The following is a 21,724-nucleotide window of genomic DNA, read 5'->3' as shown; positions in this document are numbered from 1 at the left end:
TAACCTACGAACCCCGTACATCTTTGGGATGTTACAGGAAGCCCATGCGGTCACTGAAAGAATGTACAAACTCTTTACAGACAATGGCGGGATGTGCATTCAGTACTTTGATATTACTGTGTTTAGAATTTATGGAGATTTTTGTACCATTTAACCCTCTCTTTCTCCTCTAGTCTGAGGGACAGGGAGAAGGCTCATGTGGTTTAATCACTGCTTCTGTAGTAGTGTGAGAACGGCGGGATGTAACCAAAAAGAGTAATGTGATTCTTGTTCCTGACTCTGAATTATGCAGAGCCGTGAGTCAAACAGTCCAGTCTTCTCCATAAATCTTCCTCTCTGCAAACTGAGACAGAAGGGAAGGCAGCAGAGTGGGACAAAACATTGTCACTGGCAGACTGCATCTGGCCAAGGGACTGGTGTTCTGGTGTTCTTTATAAAGTGACAGGAACAGTTCGAGGAGTCGAGCAGCCCTCTGTAGCTACCTGCAGGGGGGTGGTCGGTGGTGAGGCACCAGCTGTGAACATAGATGCCTTTCTGCTTATTATTCAGTTTTTAAGCCTGGCTGCCATAAATCATGCAGATGAAACAGGAAAGGAGAGGGAGGGGAAATTCACTGCAACGAGAAACTGGGAACTGAAACAAGTGTGTGGCACAAAACATTCAGCTCAATCTCGGATAATGGTCTTTTGTTCCGTGTGGGAAGAACACAGAAAATGTGATGGATACAAAATGGTTGGGAAAGAAGTCCTAGAAAGTTTAAAGTTCAAAGTAAATATATGTCATCATATACAACCTTGAGATTCATTTCCTTGCAGGCATTCACAGTAAATACAAAGAAACACAATAGAATCAATGAAAGATCGTGCCAAACAAGTTGAACAAACAACCAGTGTGCAAAAGACAACAAACCATGCAAATACAAAAAGAAAGAAATAATAACAATAAGTAAATCAGCAATAAATATCGAGAACATGAAATGAAGCGTCCTTGAAAGTGAGTCCATTGGTTGTGTGGACATTTCAGTGATGGGGTCAGTGAAGTTATCCCCACTGATTCAAGAGCCTGATGGTTGAGGGGTAATTACTGTTCTCGAACCTGGTGGTGTGAATCCTGAGGCTCCTGTACTTCCTGATGGTAGCAGTGAGAAGAGAGCATGTCCTAGGTGGTGAGGATGATGGATGCTTGCGACAGCATTTCATGTGGATGTGCTCACTGGTGGGGAGGGATTTTCCCGTGATGGACTGGGCCATATCCTAGGTAGAGTGACCCAAGCTCAACGGAATCCGATCAGCTGCTGTAGGTATGCTATCAGCAGGACACTTCACCTACACACACACGTGAAGAACTGCAGGCTGAGAGACTTAAAAACCGTATTGAATTTTTTCTCTAAATGCAACTATTTAATTACAATGAGCAGATAAATGTTATAATTACAAGGTTGCTTCCAGAGAAAAATGTGGTATATGTTTAAGTGTCTCAACCTGCAGGTCGTCAGTATGTAGTTGGATGCACTTCCTACCAGGTCCCTTAACTTTACACCTGCTGAGACAGGTGTAGCTGTCATGGTCCCATATACTGGAACAGCTTAAAAGCTTGATAAACATTCATATGTTTATTTATTAACTGCACCTTTTAATTAAATAAATTACATCAAATACTGTTTTAATTAATTGCAGAGAAATACTACAGTAAAGTTGATAGATATTTAAAGAAAACATAGGTACATTTTCAAAACATTTAACCTAGACTCCTTTAGTGTGTGTTCGAAGTAATTATCAAAGTACATACTTACAGCCTAAGTTAACTATAACATACAGCATGAGTTAACCTCACTGGAATTCAGAAGAATGAGCGGTGACCTCATTGAAACCTATTGAATGTTGAAAACCCTTGATAGAATGGACATGAAGAGGATGTTTTCTACAATGGGGAAGTCTAAGACTAGAGGACAGCCTCAGAATAGAGGAATTTCTTTAACCAGGCAGTGGCCAATGTGGTGTTTGCTGCCACAGGTGGCTGTGGTAGCCAAGTCATTGGGTATATTTGAGGCCAAGGTAGATAGATTCTTGATTAGTCAGGACATGAAGGGATATAGGGAGAAGGCAGGTGATTTTGACTGAAAGGGGAAAATGGATCTGGCATGGTGGAGTGGTGGAGTGGACTTGATGAGCCAAATGGCCTAATTCTGTCCAAAGTGCAACATCTCGTGCTTGTCTACATAGATTACATCAGATATTTTTCTCTCATAAGCTGGGCTAACTTCTGTGGCCACTCCCTAACCAGCCTTTCTACTGCAGCCAAACAGTCGGAGCAATCAGCAAGTGGTGACCATGTCCCAGCTTTCAGAAACCAAGGAACAGCGCACACATGTATGTTATTTCAAACTGCAAAGATACGGTGACACATACATACTCCGATAATAAATTTACTTTGATAACCTTCTGTTAGCTTCTTTTGTCTAATAGCTAAAATTATATAAAAATTATATTTAGGAACACATTCAGTGAATGTAAACTATTTTTTAAAAATGTTATTTGGTTCAATTTGATTACTTAAACTGCCTTACTAGCAGGAGAATGGAGTGGAGAGGGAAAATAATTCAGCCATGATGGAATGGCAAAGTAGACTCAATGGGCCAAATGACTTAACTCTGTTCCTATGTCGTCTGGTTTTAATTAAAAACATTAATTGAAATAAAGTTAAAAAAAATCTTTCTAATCAAGTTGGAAAATTTTGGGGTCATTTTCTTTGGAACAAAGTAATTAAGATGGGAATAGAGAAAGGTATTTGATATTGTGATAGATCCCGGGTCTTCAGGGAGCTTGAAGAGAGGTCAGGAACAAAATGATAAGGAACTAACAAAATAGCCTGAACTGTGGTGATGAAAATCTTTCTAGTGCAGCAGTCGGAAACAGATAGACAGGATGGGAAGTGGTGCAGGCAGATTTGACTGTGGTGTTCAAAGGAGAACCAGACAAAAAAATATCTGTAGGGCAATGGAGAGGGCAGGGAAGTGGGATTATCTGGATTGTATGGGCAAAGATAGGTGAATGGGACAATAGAAAGTGTTTTGTTGTCCTGGTGTCAAATCCAAAAATACATGGAATAGGCTTAAGGTAAGAGGTGAAAACTAAAGGAGACTTGAAGGGCAACTTGTAACACTGAGGATCCTGTGTGTGCATGGAACAAGCTTACAGAGGAAGTGATGGAAGTGGGTAACATTAAAAATAAAGAGAGAGATTAAAGATAAGGTTTATTTGTCACATTGAAACATTGAATTATACAGTGACATGTAGCCCTCACAATGTGTTGGAAAATGGTGCAGAGGGTTGAAAGCTCAGTCAGTTCCATCATGGGCACTGGCTTCCCCACTGTCGAGCACATGTTCAATAGGCTATGCCTCGAGAAAGGGGCATCCATCATTAAGGACCCTCTCCATCCAGGACATGCCTTCTTCTCATTGCTACCATCAGGGAGGAGGTACAGGGGCCTGAAGATACATACTGATTGCCTGAGCAACAGCTTCACCCCCTCCCCTATCATACTTCTGAAAATGAACCCATGAACCTCTCTATTTGCTCTCTTTTTTGTACTGCTTATATATATATATATATATTCCTTAATGTAATTTATAGTCTATTTTATGTATTACACTGTACAGTAGTCACAAATTTCACAAGATGTGTCAATGATAAAAAGCCTGATTCTGATTCCAAAATGAGTTGTGTAAAACAGCCAGCACAGTCCACAGACGTGCTGCCAGCAACCCGCAAGTGTCACCATGCTTCCAGTGCCAACCTAGTGCGTGCACAACTCGCTAACCCTAACCCTGATGTCATTGGATTGAGGGAGGAAACAGAGCACCCAGAGAAAACCCACGTGGTCCCAGGGAGAACGTACAAACGGCAGTGGAGTTGAACCCGGGTCACTGGTGCTGTGAAGCATTACACTAATCTCCTCGCTACTGTGCTGCCCACAGTACATTTACAACATTTATATGGTATTTGGACAGGTAAATGGATAAGGAAGGGTTCAGGGGCGCATGGGCCAAATACAGGCAATGGGAACAAGCTTTGATAAGTACCGTGGTGGGCATGAACAAGTTTAATTAAAGAGCTTGTTATTGTGCTGTGTGGCTCGATGATGACGAGTCAGTACAGACTTGATGGTCCGAATGTCCTTTTTCCATGCCATATCCCTTCTGTGATCCTGAGAGAGTAAACTCTTTTCTGAATTCACTCCCTGTGCCCACTACATGTCCTGACAAATTTGATATAAGGTATTCAGTAGAACGGGGTACAAAGTCATGTCCAGAATGCATGCAACACATTTAAATTTAAATTAATCTTTAACACTCCTGAGTAAAAGACAATTAACAGTCGACCAAAATGATCATCTGCCTTTCATTCCTGCTGAAAGATCTGTAGCTGAAACATTGAAGTCTTTTGTCTTTAATGATGTTAATGTTACGGTGGTGCACAGCCACCATAATTTTGACTTTATTTTTCTGCTGCACACAAGAAAATGCAATCCTTTTCCAAAGACAAATGAGTGTTATTCCTGGTACGGAGGCTCCAATGCACAGGACTGTAGGAGGCCCCAGAGGGTTGTGGACTCAGCCAGTTCACCGAATCGTCCCCACCATCGAGGACATTTTCAAGAGGCTCTGCCACAAGAAGGCAGCATCCACCATTATGGGTGACATATTGGGGCAGCATGGTAGCACAGTGGTTAGCACAATGCTTTTCAGTACCAGCAACTTGTGTTCACTTCCCGCCGCTCTCTGTAAGGAGTTTGTACATTCTCCCCATGACTGCGTGGATTTCCTCCGGGTGCTCTTACTTCCTCCCACAGCCCAAAGTCATATTGGTAGGTAGGTTAATTGATCATCGTAAAGAGGCCAGTGATTAGACTAGGATTAAATAGGGGGATTGCTAAGTGACGTGGCTCAAAGGGCTGAAAGGGTCTATTCTGCAGTGTATTTCAATAGATAGATAGATAGATAGATAGATAGATAGATAAATAGATAAATAAATAAATAGATAGATAGATAGATAGATAAGATTCCAGTTCAATCCTCACCGTTTTTTGTAAGGACTTTGTACATTCTTCCTGTGACTGTGGGTTTCCTTCAGCTGCTCCACTCTCCCCCTGTATTCCAAAGACGTGTGGGTTATGATTAGTCAGTTCTGGGCATGCCATCTTGTCACTGGAAGTATAGCAATACTTGTGGGCTGCCTGCCACAATCTTCGCTGATTTGATTAGACATAAATGACACATTTCACAGTATGTTGCAATGCACATGACAACTAAAGCTAGTCTTTAGAATCTCTTCTTTAATCTAATTTACATGTCACAATTTTGTTTTTGCACTGCAGCTTCACCAAGGGGCTGCCAGAGTCACAATGGGCCAAATGGCCTTGCTGCCTCATCAACATAACTCTTGAGTGTGCTGCTCAGGTGCAGCTTCTGCTTGAGACCAACAGAGGTATTCTTCTGGAGCTACACATGAAAAATGCTGCAGAAACTCAGCAAATGAGACCTCATCTATAGCAGGGAATAAACAGTTGAGATTTTGAGCCAAGAGCCTTCATACAGACTGATAAAGGAAAGGGGCAGAAGCCAGAATTAGAAGGAGAGGTGGAGAGGAAGGAGTACAAGCTGGCAGGTGATCCTGCTTCCCCACCCCTCCCACACTTCTTTTCCAGTCCTGATGAAGGGCCTTAGCCTGAAACATCGACTGTTTATTCCCCTTCATAGATGCTGCCTGCGTGTGGAGTTCCTTCTGCACTTGGTGTGTATTACTCAACATTTCCAGCATTGGCAGAACCTCTTGTGTTTAGGAGTTTTTTTTTTCCTTCAGTCTTCTTAAGCACAAGTATTTGATGAGGGCCTTCTTCATCTCTCTGATCATGGTCTTGTTCTCCTTTTCCAGAAATAGTGGTTAAATGAATGCCCAAAAGAGTGGACATGGAGTGGGGGAGCCTAGGAGCAGAGGGCAGAGCCTCAGAATAAAAAGACATTCTTTTAGAACAAAGATGAGGAGGAATTTCTTTAGTCGGAGGATGGTGTATCTGTGGAATTCATTGCCACAGACAGCTGTGGAGGCCAAGTCAGTGGGTATATTTAAAGGCCAGATTGGTAGGTTCTTGATTAATAAAGATGTCAAAGGTTGGTGATTAGGAAGGGTAACAAAGGTTATGGGGAGAAGGCAGGAGAACTGAGGGAGATAATAAATCAGCCATGATGGAGCAGACTCAATGGGCCAAATAGCCTACTTCTGCTCCTGTGTCATCTGACGCCCTATGGGTGCACAGAGGGAGAAGACTGAAACTTAAAATAAGAAATGGGTAGTACAGGAGGAAAAAAACACACAGTGGGACATTCTACAAAGATTAGGCCACCAGATAGACACACAGTGGGACATTCTAGTGAGGCTAGGCCACCAGAAATGGACATGGGATGGTAACTGAAAACAAAGAGGGAAGTGAACAAGGGATGAGAGAATCGGCATCCTGATTCCAATGGAAGGTGGCAGTTAGCAGACAGACAGACTAGGGAAGGTGTAGTGGGAGACACAAGCACTCGAGGAGTAGGAGAGCCACATTTATTATTAACCAGCTCTGTACGTACTGAGAGGCCCTTTCACAACCCTTAAGGACTGTAAAGTTATTTAGCAAACCGGCTGTTCTTTCATCAGGATCTTAAAAAATGCAAATGTTTTAAATTTCCATCTGGTTTACACATGCTTCATTGATAGATTATAGCACAAAGGTAATGTTTTATTGAAGATAAGCATGCACACAAAAAGAGAAGACAACAAAGGCCGAAATGTAGTACTTGTATGGCCTATGCGTGACTACGCTAATGTTTAAAATGCTTGCTCCAGTCCGGGCTAGAGACAAGGGTGCTGAAGGTCCAATGTCTGGGAGTCAAAGAATCCAGGCCCAAGGATTGGCGGTCGTAGGCTTGGAGGTAGCCTGTCCAGGGTTTGAAGCCTGTCTGTGTGTGTAAGTGGGTGAGTGAGTGGGGAAAGGGCTTATTTGTTGTTGTCGTTGCTTGTGTTGTTCTACTGAACACGGTGGGCACATTGTGCTGGTGCCAGAATGCGTGGTGACACCTGTGGGCTGCCCCCAGCGCAACCTTAGGTTGGGTCAGTTGTTAACAGTTTCCTCTGAGCTGCACAATCATGCAGTAACTGAATTGTTCCTGCACACGTAGCCTTTCTTGTCCCACAGCTGGAACTGGATGCAACTAGAAAAAGTATTTGAAACATGAAAGGTTTTCTTTGGTATACTCAATTTCATTCTGCACCTCAATTTATAAATAAAATCAAAAGTATGCGATTTTTCAACTTTCATTCTAAATTTTTGGATAGGCACATGAATGCGAGAAAGATGGAGGGATATAGACATTCTGTAGGTAGGAAGGATTAGTTTTGGGGGGGGGTTTAGATTTATTTTTTAGCTGGTTCAGCACAACAGTGTGGGCCGAAGGGCTTGTTCCTGTGAGGTATTGTTCCATGTCCTATCTTCATAGTATATATATTCAACTCCGAAGGACGAACAACAGCAACATAAAACATATATAAAAAAACATTTAAAGTACACACAGTTTTCAGGCCATGTAAAGAGCGAATATTGGTTGTTAACACCAAAGGACATATTTCATCATACGTTTCAAAGATAGATCCAATCAATCAATCAGAATCTGACTGAGTTACATAGCTGAGTGTCATCGATATTCAGCTACCAGAGCTCATGAAAAGGATTATTAGGGCATTTAATTTCAAGTCAGAAGGGCACAGAATTTAAAGCATGTTAATGAGTCATTCACCCTGTGTCAAGTAATTGTCTCCACAAAGGTATCTTCACAACCTGGCTGAGTCAATAGCTCCCTCTCTTTATTTCTCACTTCACGTTTGTCTACCTTACTCTCTATCATCCATGATGTTAACCACAATATTTTTGTGACAGTGGTCTTAAAAATTCTCATCATGCTCTGGTTTACCCATCAACTTCATGTGCCCCATCACTGAACTGTTCCCACAACCAATGGACTTACTTTCAACCACTCTTCATCTCATGGTCGCAATATTTATTGCTTATTTTTATTATTATTATTATTATTATTATTATTATTATTATTATTATTATTATTATTATTATTTCTTTCTTTTCATATTCGCATAGTTTGTTGTCTTTTGCACACTGGTTGAACGGTCAAGTTGGTGCAGTCTTTCATTGATTCTGTTATGGTTTATTGAGTATACCCGCAGTGTTTCATGGACCTCTGTGAAGAGAACGAATTGCAGGTTGTATACTGTATACATACTCTGATATTAAATGTGTTTCGAAACTTCAAAAGAAAATGAATCTCAGGGTTGTATACGGTGACATATATGTACTTTGATAATAAGCTTACTTTGAAATTTCTCTCATGCAACAAGCAATCTGCTTGAGGTCAAACAGTATCTCGTTGGGGGGGGGAAGGAATCGTCAATGCTTTGGGTCATGACCTTCATCCATCCTTATTCAGGGTTCAACCCAAAACGTTGACAATTCCTAACCCCCGACCCCGCACACACGCCAACCAAATGCTACTCAATCCACAGAGTTCCTCCAGCAGACTAGCTATTGCTCCAAATTCCAGCATCTGCAGCCTCATGTCTCTAGATTTCTCCCCACACCTCTGTCCAGGACAAAGGTGGTCCATCCATTTGTACAATTCCCCCCAAGCTCCACTACTTCAGCTTCTTTAAGCAATGACTGAAGTTCCAATCTGGAATGCACACAATCTCCATCATGCCACTGCACAGGAAAGGGTCAGTAACAAATGTTTTAAATAATCTGCCCTGGATATAGTGATTTTATAGCTTAGTGACAGAACTCTATCAGTTCAAATCCCCCCAGTACAGCTTGAGAATTCAAACTCATTTCTTTTTAAGAAGGGAAATTTTTAAAACAGCTTATATCAGTGAAAGAGGTTGTTACACAGTTGTTAAAAATTCAGCTGGCTCAATGTAGTATTTTCCCAACTGGGCACATAACTATAACTTCAGTCTGACACCATGCTGCTTGAAACATTTCCTCTCTCGAGGTCTGAATTGTTTTATCAGTTTATCTAACCACATCTGTGGTCAGCTGAAAATAACCACTTTAAGGTTTGCATTTCTCAAGCATGATATCTGCTGTCTGTGTGTCCCATCTGCACTTGCTTTCAGTCACTGTGAACGGCTTGAATATGAGTTGCCTCTCTGAAGTATTGGAACAAACTGTTCAGCACAACAGTCCTGATGTGGTATTTTTGATCGAACACCATCAATTCCCTCCCCTCCCCACCCTGATGCAAGTCGACCTGCTGAGTTCCTCTGACAGACTCTGGCCCAGTACATCACATGTAAAACTCTCCCAACCATTGAGCACATCTACATGTAACACTGTCATGAAAGATCCTCATCACCCAAGCCATGGTCTTTTCTCGCTGAAGGTACAGGAGCCTCAGGACTCACACCACCAGGTTCAAGAATAGTTACTACCCCCCACACCCATCAGAGTCTTGTATAAAAGGGGATAACTACACTCACTTGCCCATCCATTGAGATGTTCCCATAACTAATTATCTCACTTTAAGGACTCTTTATCTCATTATCTCATGTTCTCATTATTTATTGCTGGTTATTTATATTTGCATTTGCACAGTTTGTTGTTTTCTGCACTCTAGTTGATCTTTCCTTGATCCTGTTACAGTTATTATTCAATATATTTACTGAGTATGCCCGCAGGAAAATGAATCTCATAAGTATCTTGGTAATAAAATGTACTTTGTACTTTGTTGTTCCAGATTCAAGTTCAAGATCAAGTTCATTGTCATTCAACCATAGATATAAGTGAAACATTGTTCCTTTGGGGCCAAGGTGAAAAACACGGTACATATCATCACACAGAGAGCATATAGTTCTAGCATCTGTATTCTCCCAGCCAACTATTGAAATTGTATTAAATGATAGAAATATCTCCTTAAGCTCACCATCTCTATGTCAACATGCTATGTACATATCTATACTGTTATGCTTTGTAACTCTAAAACATAAAGCTAATCAAAATAAAAATAAGGGAGAGCCAGGGATAACTAGTGTACTGCAATTTTTATGAAGCGCGCACATATGATGTGATGGTGTGATGACGTATGCCATTTACATACTTTTACAGATAACCCACATGCACTATGCAAACAACAAATAATGCTTAATCAAACAATATATTTACAATATTACACAAATATTACTGAAATATTAAATACACAACACTCCTCCCTGCTTAGCAATAAACTCCAACTCAATTATATATATATATATATCTCAACTATATACTATATGCTATAGTTGTATATAGCATATGCATAATATACTATATAATACAAATACTATACAGCCATCCATGGCATGGAATTTTAAATGATCCCATTTAGGCCTAAAGATTTAATCGCTGTGGAGGCTTTCTTATTCTCATAGGATAACATCTTTCCTGATAAGGGAGGTCACTCTCCTTGGCAGGTGAGAGTAGTGGCTGCACAAACAATCTCAGGTTTTGGGGCCTCTTCCATGGTGGGTGTAGAAGTTGACTCTGAGACTGCAGAAGTGGTTCTGACAGCTCTGAACACCTTTCTTCTCCTTTTCTTAGCACTGCCCTCTGGATCTTCTTCGATCCTTGCTTATCTCCCAGTCCTGGCTTCTTTCTCTCTGTTGATCCTCATTCTTTTTCTTTTTCTTCTTTCTAGGATGTGCATCTTGATCTCAGGAAGGTGCATTTAGTTCACTGGAGTATTCTTTTATTAATCCTTCTATTGCTCCCTTTACGACCTGATTCCTCAGCCACAACATTATCAAGATGGCGCTAGCAAGCATCCTGCTGACAATTCACAAAACTAATTCTTTTACTTCTTTCAAATATGATTCTACTACTAAGCTGCATGTTACTGGAACCAGTGATTTACACTTTGGTGGTATATTTTGGGGGCCGATTGAGCGATCTGGCACCTTGCTGTCTCTGAGGAGTTTGGTGAGGTTTGGTCCTGAGTGTGCAGCCTGGATGCCTGGAGATAGGATGTGAGCCCATGAATGACTCCATTGCTTCTCTCTGATTGAGGCATCGAGTCAGGTTGAAGTTGATTAGGACGAGAGCGGAGGACAGATGGGTTTTTGGTGCCATCTACCTGTATTTGACCGGTCTTCCTTGCCCTCTCACTAGCTGCTGATGGAAAAAAGGTGCAGGGGTCTTGGGATTCACATTGCCAGTATTGATCGGCGAGCCTCATGGCAGTGTATTTATTTTGGGGACTTTGAGGTTCATGTTGCATGTGTTTCTGGACTCTGGTTACTTTTTTTGCTGTTTTTGAGTGGTTGATTGGGGCAATCGACGCAGACTGGGGTGCTTTGGCAAAGAATGGCCCTGCGGCCTGCATTGGCTAGTGGCGTGATGCTAAACTGAATATGACTGGACTTTTGGTTTGATATTTGATCATTTATGAGTTGTTCACTCGCCTTTTGCCATCTGCGCAATTGCTCTTTTTTTCACATGCTGATGTTTCATGTTTTGTTGAACAGGTTCCATGGTGTTTCTTTGTTTCATGGCTGCCTACAGGAGGAAAAAATCTTAAGAGTTGTATTCTGTAAATATACTTTGATAATAAATGTAGTGTGAATCTGGCAAATCCTCTGCTTTTGTATCTCCATTGACTCCTTTCTTGTTGGCCTTCCATTCATCTGGTTGGGCTTTGGTCTTTGCATCTACTTTTACAAGCAGCTTTTGTCTCCCGCTTGAAGTTCATGCAATAACCTTAATGCATGCAGAATAGGTTCTTTTCATTCACAAAAGCCGAAAGCTCGCAACTTTCCTGAAACTCCTTGAACTCTCTTCCAGCTTAAAACCAAGCCATAATTTGCAAGTAACCGCCTAATTAACATTTCAGAAGCTTTCACAGATATGTTGCCTATAAAATCTGTTGCAGTTGGACCACGCTGCTCTTATGAGAAGCATGATCCTTTTTTGGTCCAATATACTTTCCAACCAGAGGCACAGATGTCGGCACCAACACCTGTTTGCCATCTGCTGGGCCATGGTTCGTGGTGTACAGCAAGGAGCCAGTTGTGGCATCATCCAATACCTTTCCTAACTCGTTTCCAGTTGTCTCTTTTACAAGGGATGTGGTGGATGGATCTCCAATCAAGTTGTAGTTGTCTCTGCCACTCATAACCCCACAATGCTGGCCCTCCTGTTTTTAACCACATATAAGGCCAAAGTGGCTTGTTGGTTGCCGTATTTCAATGTTACAAATGTCATTCAAGTCAACTTTTATTGTCATTTTGACCATAACTGCTGGTACAGTACATAGTAAAAATGAGACAACGTTTTTCAGGACTATGGTGTTACATGACACAGAACAAAAAACTAGACTGAACTATGTAATAAAAAAAAGACAGAGAAAGCTACACTAGACTACAGACCCACACTGGACTGCATAAAGTGCACAAAAACAGTGCAGGCATTACAATAAATAATAAACAGGACAGTAGGGCAAGGTGTCAGTTCAGGCTTCGGGTATTGAGGACTCTGATAGCTTGGGGGAAGAAACTGTTACATAGTCTGGCCGTGAGAGCCCGAATGCTTCAGAGCCTTTTCCCATACGGCAGTTGGGAGAAGAGATTGTATGAGGGGTGCATGGGGTCCTTCATAATGCTGTTTCCTTTGCAGATGCAGCGTGTGGTGTAAATGTCCGTAATGGCGGGAAGAGAGACCCCGATGATCTTCTCAGCTGACCTCACTATCCGCTGCAGGGTCTTGCGATCCGAGATGGTGCAATTTCCGAACCAGGCAGTGATGCAGCTGCTCAGGATACTCTCAATACAACCCCTGTAGAATGTGATGAGGATGGGGGATGGGAGATGGACTTTCCTCAGCCTTCGCAAAAAGTAGAGACGCTGCTGGGCTTTCTTTGCTATGGAGCTGGTGTTGAGGGACCAGGTGAGATTCTCCGTCAAGTGAACACCAAGAAATTTGGTGCTGTTTACAATCTCTACCAAGGAGCCGATGTTCAGCGGGAAGTGGTCGCTCCGTGCAATCCTGAAGTCAACAACCAACTCTTTTGTTTTGTTCACATTAAGAGACAAGTTGTTGGCTCTGCACCAGTCCGTTAGCCGCTGCACCTCCTCTCTGTAAGCTGACTTGTCGCTTACACAGAAATGATCTTTTCTCCAGTATTGGTTCTTAGTTGGATATCTGCAGGCTTCAGTTCAGTATCTTTGAAATGTCCCTCCCACTTATATCCTGCTCTCAATCTCCTCACTAGCTTTCAATTCCCTGGATATGACTGCTTAACTTTCACCATGGATTGCCAGACCTTATACACTTCTATACCCTATCAACTTGGCCTCTCTAATTTTACATTTCTAATTCTAATTCTAAAGCTCTCTAATTTTCTCTCAATAAAAGAACCAACTAGCTCCCCTCCACTACCACCCTCCCCTATCTGGCAGAACTGGTCCCATTCCTCTACAATTTCTCCTTCGGCTTCTGCCACTTTTCTCAGACTTGAGGGGTAGCCATGGACATTCGAATGGGCCTCAGCTATGTCTTCTATTTTGTTGACTCAGTAGAACAGACCATGTTCCAAGCATTCCCTGGTAATGCTCCACAACTCCTCCTCTGCTACATTGGCACTGCACCAATGGTGCTACAACTGTATTGGTGCTGCTTCATGCACCCATGCTGAGCTCGTCAAATTCATCATTTTTGCCTCCAACTTCCACCTTGTCCTTAAATTCACTTGGTCCATCTCTGACATCACCATCCTCTTTCCCAATCTCTCTGTCTCCTTCTCTGGACATCTATTATGAACCTACTGATCCCACAGATATCTTGATTGTAACTTTTTCCACTCTGTCTCCCGTAAAAATGCTATTCCTTTTCTCAGTTCCTTTGTCTCTACTGTATCTGTTCCCAGGATGAAACTCTCCTCCAGAGCTTCTCTTGCTCTATCATCGATGCTGCCGTTACCCACATCTCCTCCATTTCCTGACATCTGTGCTCACCTCATCTGCCACCACCTTAACAGTGATAGTCCTTACCTACCACCTCATGAGCCCCCGCATCCAACACATCATTCTCCTCAACATCTGCCATCGCCAAAGGTATCCTACCACCAAACATATACTTACATCCTCCCACTCTCTGCTTTCCACAGGTATTCCTCTCTCTGTGATCCCCTTGTCCGTTTGTCCCTTCCTACTAATCTTGCACTCGGCAATTATCCCTGCAAGGAGCCAAAGTGCTGCACCTACTCATTCACCTCTTCTCTCACTTCCTTTCAGGGCCCCAAGCAGTCCTTCCAGCTGAGGCAAAACTCCACCTGCAAATCTGCTGGAGCCATCTGTTGTATCCTGTGCTTCCAATGTGGTCTCCTCTACATTGGTGAGACCTATCATAACCTGGGGGACTGCTTCATCAAGCACTTCCACTCCATCCGCCAAAGGCAGAACTTCTAGGTGGCCCAACATTTTGTTTCCAATTCTCATTCCCATTCTGACATGTTGGTCCATGGCCTCCTCTTGTGCCACGATGAGGCCACCCTCAGGGTGGAGGAGAAATGCATATATTCCATCTGGTTAACCTCTAACCTGATGGCACGTATATTGATTTCTCTATCTGGTTAAAAAAAAATTCCCTTCCCCTCCCCTCTTCTATTTCCTCTCAGGCCTGTCAGCTGAACAGCTTTCTGTTTAGATGTTGTGACTTTAATCACATTCACTTTCATTCCTGACTGCAACTCAACTGCGCCTCTGTCTGCTATTTCCTTTGATACAATGATTTCAGCTGCTCTTTTAAATGTAAGTTGTGCTTCAGTTAGGAGTCATTCTTGAATGCTACCCTGTCAGATTCGACATCCTAACAATATCTCAGTGCATCATGAAACCCATTACTGAACTAGCGATGCTCAGACTTCAACTCAACCATGTACACTGAAATTAACGCCCCTTCATTTTGATTCCGCTTATGAAACCTAAAGCATTTCTCAATCAACAAAGGTTTTGGCACTAAATGATCTTCCATTACTTCCATAATATCTGCAAAAGCTCATTTCACCCGGTTTGGTTGGAGCAATTAAATTTCAAAGCAAACAATATGCCTTTAAATACAATGCATTCCACAAAACTGACACTTGTTTCTCATTGGTTATTCCATTTGTTTTAAAATACTGTTCAATCCATTCAGTATACATATTCTAGTTGTCTTTTCTGTAAACAAACACATCAATCTTTCTGAAGTAGCCAGCCATTTATGCTTTTTTATGATTTTAATCAATGCTTATGAACCTATGAATTCTTCCACTTTCTGCCTTTTTTAAAAACTTGACCAACTTTCTCCCCTTGTGAAGAAAAAAACCGAGCTGCGCTACTTCTTGTTATTCGATCATTTCTCTCTTGCAATAGAAGTGTGCTGCACTTCTTTTAAGCTCAAACATTTTGCTACACTTCAACAGGTAGGTTTGTTTTTAAAAAAATACCTCATCGCCACTGTTATGTTTTGTAACTTTAAAAACTTCAACTAATTGCAAGAAAAAGACAGGTGCCCAAGAGATATGCGTCTTAGTTTGTTTTTACTTTAAACAAGGAAATCCAGAGCAACACACACAAAATACTGTGAAGCCTGTGGTATGTCGAATTACCAGGTGAACAAGTAGTTTTTGGGGTACTGCAAGTCTGTGTTTTTGTTGATGCTTTGCTGCACGCTTGAGTGCTTGGCGGAGAGTACTTTTTTGCTGGTGGGGAGGGGGGGTCGTTGCCTAACTGCTGCTTGTGCGTAGGAGGGGGATCAGGGGCTAAATTGTTATTTTTTGTGTAATTTACCTCTCTTCATGCTTGCTTATCATCATCATCATTATGTGCCGTGTCACATGACGTGGGTTATCATGGTCTCATGACCGTGATTGTTCTTGGCAAATTTTTCTACAGAAGTGGTTTGCCATTGCCTTCTTCTGGGCAGTGTCTTTAAAAGGCAGGTGACCCCAGTCATTATCAAAACTCTTCAGAGATTGTCTGCCTGGTTTCAACGGTTGCATAACCAGAACTTGTGATATACACCAGCTGCTCATACAACCATCTATTACCTGCTCCCATGGCTTCTCGTGACCTTGACTGGGGGACTAAGCAGTGCTACACCTTGCCCAAGGGTGACTTGCAGGCTGGAGAAGGGAAAGAGAGCCTTATGCCTCCTTATGTATTGACGAATGTCCACCCCCACCACCCCATGCTTATTTATATGTTTCTATGATCACCTGTTTGTCTGTAAATATTCAGGAATTTGCAGTATACAACAGACTTCAATGACGTTTCCATGTACGTGTGATTTATAAACTAATCTGAAGCTGAATCTGAAAAACTATAACGAGTTCAGAACTTCAGTACTTTCTTTGTCTCTAAGCCTGTGTCATGGCAGTGTAAATCAAGGTTGTCCTTGTTGTCTCACCTGCTGTTCTCATCCGTGAAGATTCCCTTTTCTGTCCAGCTTGAAAGAGTTTTCAGTACAGAGAAAGGCCCAGGAGGCAGTTCTTTGTTTGAGTGAGTTGGTTACAGTTAGGATTTGATCCCTGTTTCTGTGCTTTGTTCAAGTGAGTTGGTTATAGTTAGAATTTGTCACACGTTTCTGTGCTTTGTTTGAGTGAGATGGTTAAAATTAGTTTGTTACCTGTTTCTGTGCTTTGCTGTCATTTCTTTGTGATGAACAACTTATAAAATAGTCGTAACCACAAGATCTGCGCTTCAATCTTGGCTTCCGACGAACCTTCTGGACAATATTATCTGCAGATCCATCATTACCAAAGTAACATTCAGTGACCATAAACTGTTATCATCACTGAAGGATGAGCAGCTACCAGCCAAGACTGCAATGGCCATCCTTCCTCACCCAACATCCTTGACAATTAATATTTATAGCATTCAAGCTAACAGCAACAAACCCAAAAAGCAAGCGTGCAAAAAACTCCAAGCTAACTAATCGCCTCCAGTAGGCTGCACCCAACAAAGCCGTCAGTCTGTACCTGTGAGACAGAGCAGTATTTCTGGTCTCGTACTCACGTGACACCAGCATGCGCTGTAGCTCATACTCTGGATACTTACTTGACATGGGTGTCTGCAATCGTGGCGGCTTCATTAAATTGTGCTGAGGCCAGCCGGTAGTACTCAGCTTTCTGAAAGAAAATAAATGCAATGGTTATTTTTTCAAATATACACGGTACCGATGGGCAGTACTTCATCAAGTTTACCTTGGAAATACAATACTGATCGATATTCCACTGACATACATTATCCTCAGACATCTGCTGTGAAGATATTAACATAACGAGGCTGAACAAGATATATATGTAGTCAGAGAAAACCCCAGGCATTGCATAATACCTGTTCTCAGGACACTTTGGGTTGCTGCCAACAACAGGAAAATGTTCTTCTTAAGCAACTATGGACTTCCAAATGGTTGCTCTGTGCCAATTAATGCAAGAAATCAGAATTTCTACTACTGTCACTGTTGAATAACATACAAAGTGTTGGAGGAACTCAGCAGGTCAGGCAGCAGCTATGGAGAGGAATAAACAGTCCATGTTTCAGGCCGAGACCCTTCATCAGGAACCTTGAGATGTTGACTCTTTATTCTACTCCATTGAGTTCCTCCAGCAAATTGTTTGTTGCTCCAGATTCCAGCACCTGCAGTCTCCTGTGTCTCCAGGCTGAACAGGCTGAAGTAGTGTTAGTATAAGGAAAGGTCAGATAGACTTGGGTTGTTTCTTCTGGAGCACCAGAGGCTGAAGGACTTAAAGATGGGAGGGGAAAGCGAGAAAGACTTTTTACCCGGAAGGGGATAGGTGCTTGGAACGTGCAGCCAGAGAGGTGATAGAAGATGTTTAAGTGGCATTTAGACAGACATGTAAACTGGTAGGAAATGGATAGATATGGACCATGTGCAGGCAGATAGTATTAGTTTAGACTGGCTTCATGATCAGCACAGACAAAGGGCCTGTTCCTGTACTGTACTATGCATTACAAGAGTGCTATTGGATCTATTTTGTCCAGCAGACAGAGATTTTATTTATCTTTGTTTTTATTTAGAGATAAAGCGCAGAACAGGGTCTTCCGGCCCAATGAGCGCATAGCAACATCAAGCTACCTATTTAACTAGTCGGCTAATCACAGGAAAATTTACAATGATCAATTAACCTACTAGCCGGTACATCTTTGGAATGTGGGAGGAAGCCAAAGCACCTGCAGAAAGCCGGAAAACTGACACATTCATGGGGAGGGATGTACAAACTCTTTACAGATGGCGTTAGAACTGAACTCTGAAGTCTGACAATCTGAGCTGTAATAGCTTTGCATTAATCACTATGCTACCATGGCACCCAACTTATTTCACAGTTCATCTGATAATGAGAACTTCTCATCTTTATGTGAGGTGGTGTAAGACATTCCTTTCCTCCACTAGTCTTGCTCATGGTGTAACACCTGCTTACCCCCCTCCACAACCCCGGTAAGGGTCCAGTGAAGCCATGGGAGCAGGTGGTGGATGGTCGTTTGAGCAGCCGGTGCATATCACAAGTCCTGGTTATGTGACCACTGATGCCAGACAGACAATATCTGAAGAGTATTGATAATGGCTGGGGTCACCCGCCTTGTAAAGACACTGCCCAGAAGAAGGCAATGGCAACCACTTCTGTAGAAAAGTTTGCCAAGAACAATCATGGTCGTGGGAAGATCATGATAACCCAAGTCATATGACAGGGCACATAATGAACAGGGTAAATGCAAGCAGGTTTCTTCCACTGAGGCTGGATGAGATTAAAACCAGAGCTCATAGATTAAAGGTGAAAGGTGAAATGTTTAGGGGGGGGGCTGAGGGGAAACTTTTTCACTCATGGTGGTGAGTGTTCAGAACGAGTTGACAATGGTAGTAGTGGATGCAAGTTTGATTTCACCATTGAAGAGAAATTTGAATAAGTACATGAATAGGAGGGGTATGGAGGGCTTTGGTCTAGGTTCAGGTTGATGGCATGAGGCAGAAAAATAGTTCAGCATGTACTAAATGGGCCAAAGGGTCTGCTTCTGTACTTTGATGTTCCATGACTCCATGACTCTAAGGCCAGAGAAACTTCCACTGGGGCACAACACTGATGACAGGAAGGAATATCTGGGGGAAGCAACACACACAAAACGCTGGAGGAACTCAGCAAGTCAGGCGGCATCTATGGAAAGGAATAAAGAGTCGACATTTTGGGAGTCCCGATGAAGGGCCTAGGGCCAAAATATCAAATGTTTATTCTTCCCCATCAATACTGCCTGACCTGCTGAATTTCCCCAGCATTTCGTGTATGTTGCTCTGGATTTCCAGCATCTGCAAAATCTTTTGTAAGTATCTGGGGGTCATTTTAGACAAAGAAGCTTCAACACAACTAAAATAACATCAGTGGTTCTTTTATAAAGCACCACCACTGTTTCCCGTTTTTTTTTAAACTGATTATCAGGCCATCGATAAATCATAACCTGATCCTTAGTGAATAGCACAGAACTCTCACGCTTCTTAGGGGTTTCCTCTGTCAGATGATGAAGTACCATCTTCTAAACTGGGATAAGCGCTTCATCACCTAAAGGAAGAAACCCCCAGGGGTTCGAAAACATGGAGCACACTTTTAAAAATGGGAAAATTAGACATGAAGCTATCGGCTAACATCATTTGTGGTTACTTAGGTAATACTATTTAAATTGCTGAAGTGCGTTGTTTATTTAGAGCCTGATGATACTGATTTGAAAGGTTTTGCTGTCAAGAAGCGATCTTTACTAAGATAAATGTCAGGGATGATCGTGACACAGATATTATACACAGCGGAAGTCATTCTCTCATAGTTTTAATTGCTGCTGTGAAGGTGATTTTGTCTAACTGAAAGGCGGTGGTGATACGCTACAGGACAAATAGAAGGGAGGTGTCCATAGACATTCTAAGTGAGTGATGGAAAATGCTGTTTGATTATTCTGTAAACTTCATCATCACAGCGGAAACAATGGCTGCATAATGCAAATTGTAACAAATGGCAGTGCAGCACACACAAAATGCTGGAGAGACTCAGCAGGTCAGGCAGCCGCTGTTCAGGAATGAGACCCTTCATCAGGACTGGAAAGGAAGGGGCAAGATCCCAGAATAAGGAGCTTGGGGTGGGGGGTAGAAGAAGGAGTACGTAGAAGGTGACAGGTAAAGTCAGGTGGTTGGGGGAGGGAATGGTGAAAAAAGAAGCTGGGAGGTAATAGGTGGAAGAGGTGAAGGGCTGGAGAAGAAGGGATCTGATAGGAGAGAGGATAATGGGAGAAAAGGAAAGATGAGGGACATCAGGGGGAGGTGATAGGCAGGCAAGGAGAGAGGGAAGAGGCCACAGTGGAGAATTGAAGAATTGGAAAGGGAGAGTGGGAAAATTTACCAGAAGTTGCAGAAACTAATGTTCATGCCACCAGGCTGGGGACAGTGTAGCACTACTCATCTCTTTCTAAGTGTTCAAAAAGTACTACAAGAGAGTCCACTCTTCACCTTACCTCACTTCATTCCCTATCTCAAAGATCGGAGGTGCAAAGGGACTTACAACTCCTTGTGCAGGACTCCTTAAAGGTTAACCAGCAGGTTGAGACAGTATTATGGATGACAAATACAATGTTAGCATTTGTTTTGAGAGGACTAGAATAAAAAGGCAAGGATATAATGCTGAGGCTTTATAAGGCATTCGTTAGAGCACACTGGGAGTATTGTGAGCCATTTTAAGAAAAAGCATGCTGACTTTGGAGATAATCCTAAGGAGGTTCATGAGAATGATCCAGGAAATGGAAGGGCCAACTATGAAGAGCATTGATGGCTCTGGGCCTAAACTGACTGGAATTTAGAAGAATGAGGGGTATCTCAAATTCAAGGTCAACCTATTATCAAAGATCATATCTTATTGAATTCGACCAAACGTTGATCAACCTAGACAGAGTGGATGAGGAGAGGATGTTTCCAAAAGTGGGAGAGTCCAGGACAAGAGGGTGCAGATTCAGAATATAAGGACATCCCTTTAGAACAGAAATGAGATGGAATTTCTTCATCGAGAGGGTGGTGAATCTGTGGAATTCATTGCCACAGATGGCTGTGGAGGCCAGGTCATTTAAAGCAGAGGTAAGGGCATCAAAGCTTATTGGGAGAAGGCAGGAAAATAGAGTAGAGAGGGATAATAAATCAGCCATGATTGAATGGAGGAAACTTGATGGGGCGAATAGCCTAATTCTGCTCTTAAGTCTTATGTTTTTCTGGTCTTACCCACTCCAGACTCTGGCTAGCTTAGACACTTTGGACATGGAATGTCCTCCTGTGCTATCACTTGTTGCACACTTTGTAAAGTTCTCCCTCAACCATCAATCTAACATTCCTCGTGAAGAAGACATGCCAGTGGCTCTACTTCATTTGGTGTTTGAAGAGATTTTGTACGTTCACTAAGGACTCTAGCAAATTTCTACAGATTGACTGTGGAGAGCATTCTGACTGGTTGCATCCCAGACTGGTATGGAGGCGCCAATGCACAGGATCACAAGAGGCTGCAGACATCTCTCCACCCATCTCTGCATCCTATCAATGTCCTATTGTAACCTATGACAACACGATGCTC

The 21,724-nt window shown here is 42.3% G+C and overlaps 1 protein-coding gene across 3 annotated transcripts in view; it reads right to left on the bottom strand.

Moving 5' to 3' along the window:
• The window catches only part of LOC140741719 (MICOS complex subunit mic25-b-like), a 693,418-nt gene that overhangs the window by 281,417 nt on the left and 390,277 nt on the right, over nucleotides 1-21,724 (bottom strand). For all 3 annotated transcript variants that reach the window (XM_073072022.1, XM_073072021.1, XM_073072019.1), the window contains one exon: nucleotides 17,175-17,245. In XM_073072022.1, the coding sequence (XP_072928123.1) occupies nucleotides 17,175-17,245 (71 nt within the window). The remainder of the gene's footprint in view (nucleotides 1-17,174; nucleotides 17,246-21,724) is intronic.

This window comes from Hemitrygon akajei, chromosome 19, assembly GCF_048418815.1.
Source record: "Hemitrygon akajei chromosome 19, sHemAka1.3, whole genome shotgun sequence".
In the NCBI taxonomy this organism is placed as follows: domain Eukaryota; kingdom Metazoa; phylum Chordata; class Chondrichthyes; order Myliobatiformes; family Dasyatidae; genus Hemitrygon; species Hemitrygon akajei.
The sequence above is the reverse complement of the archived record's forward strand: the minus strand, read 5'-3'. Positions and strand labels throughout refer to the sequence as shown.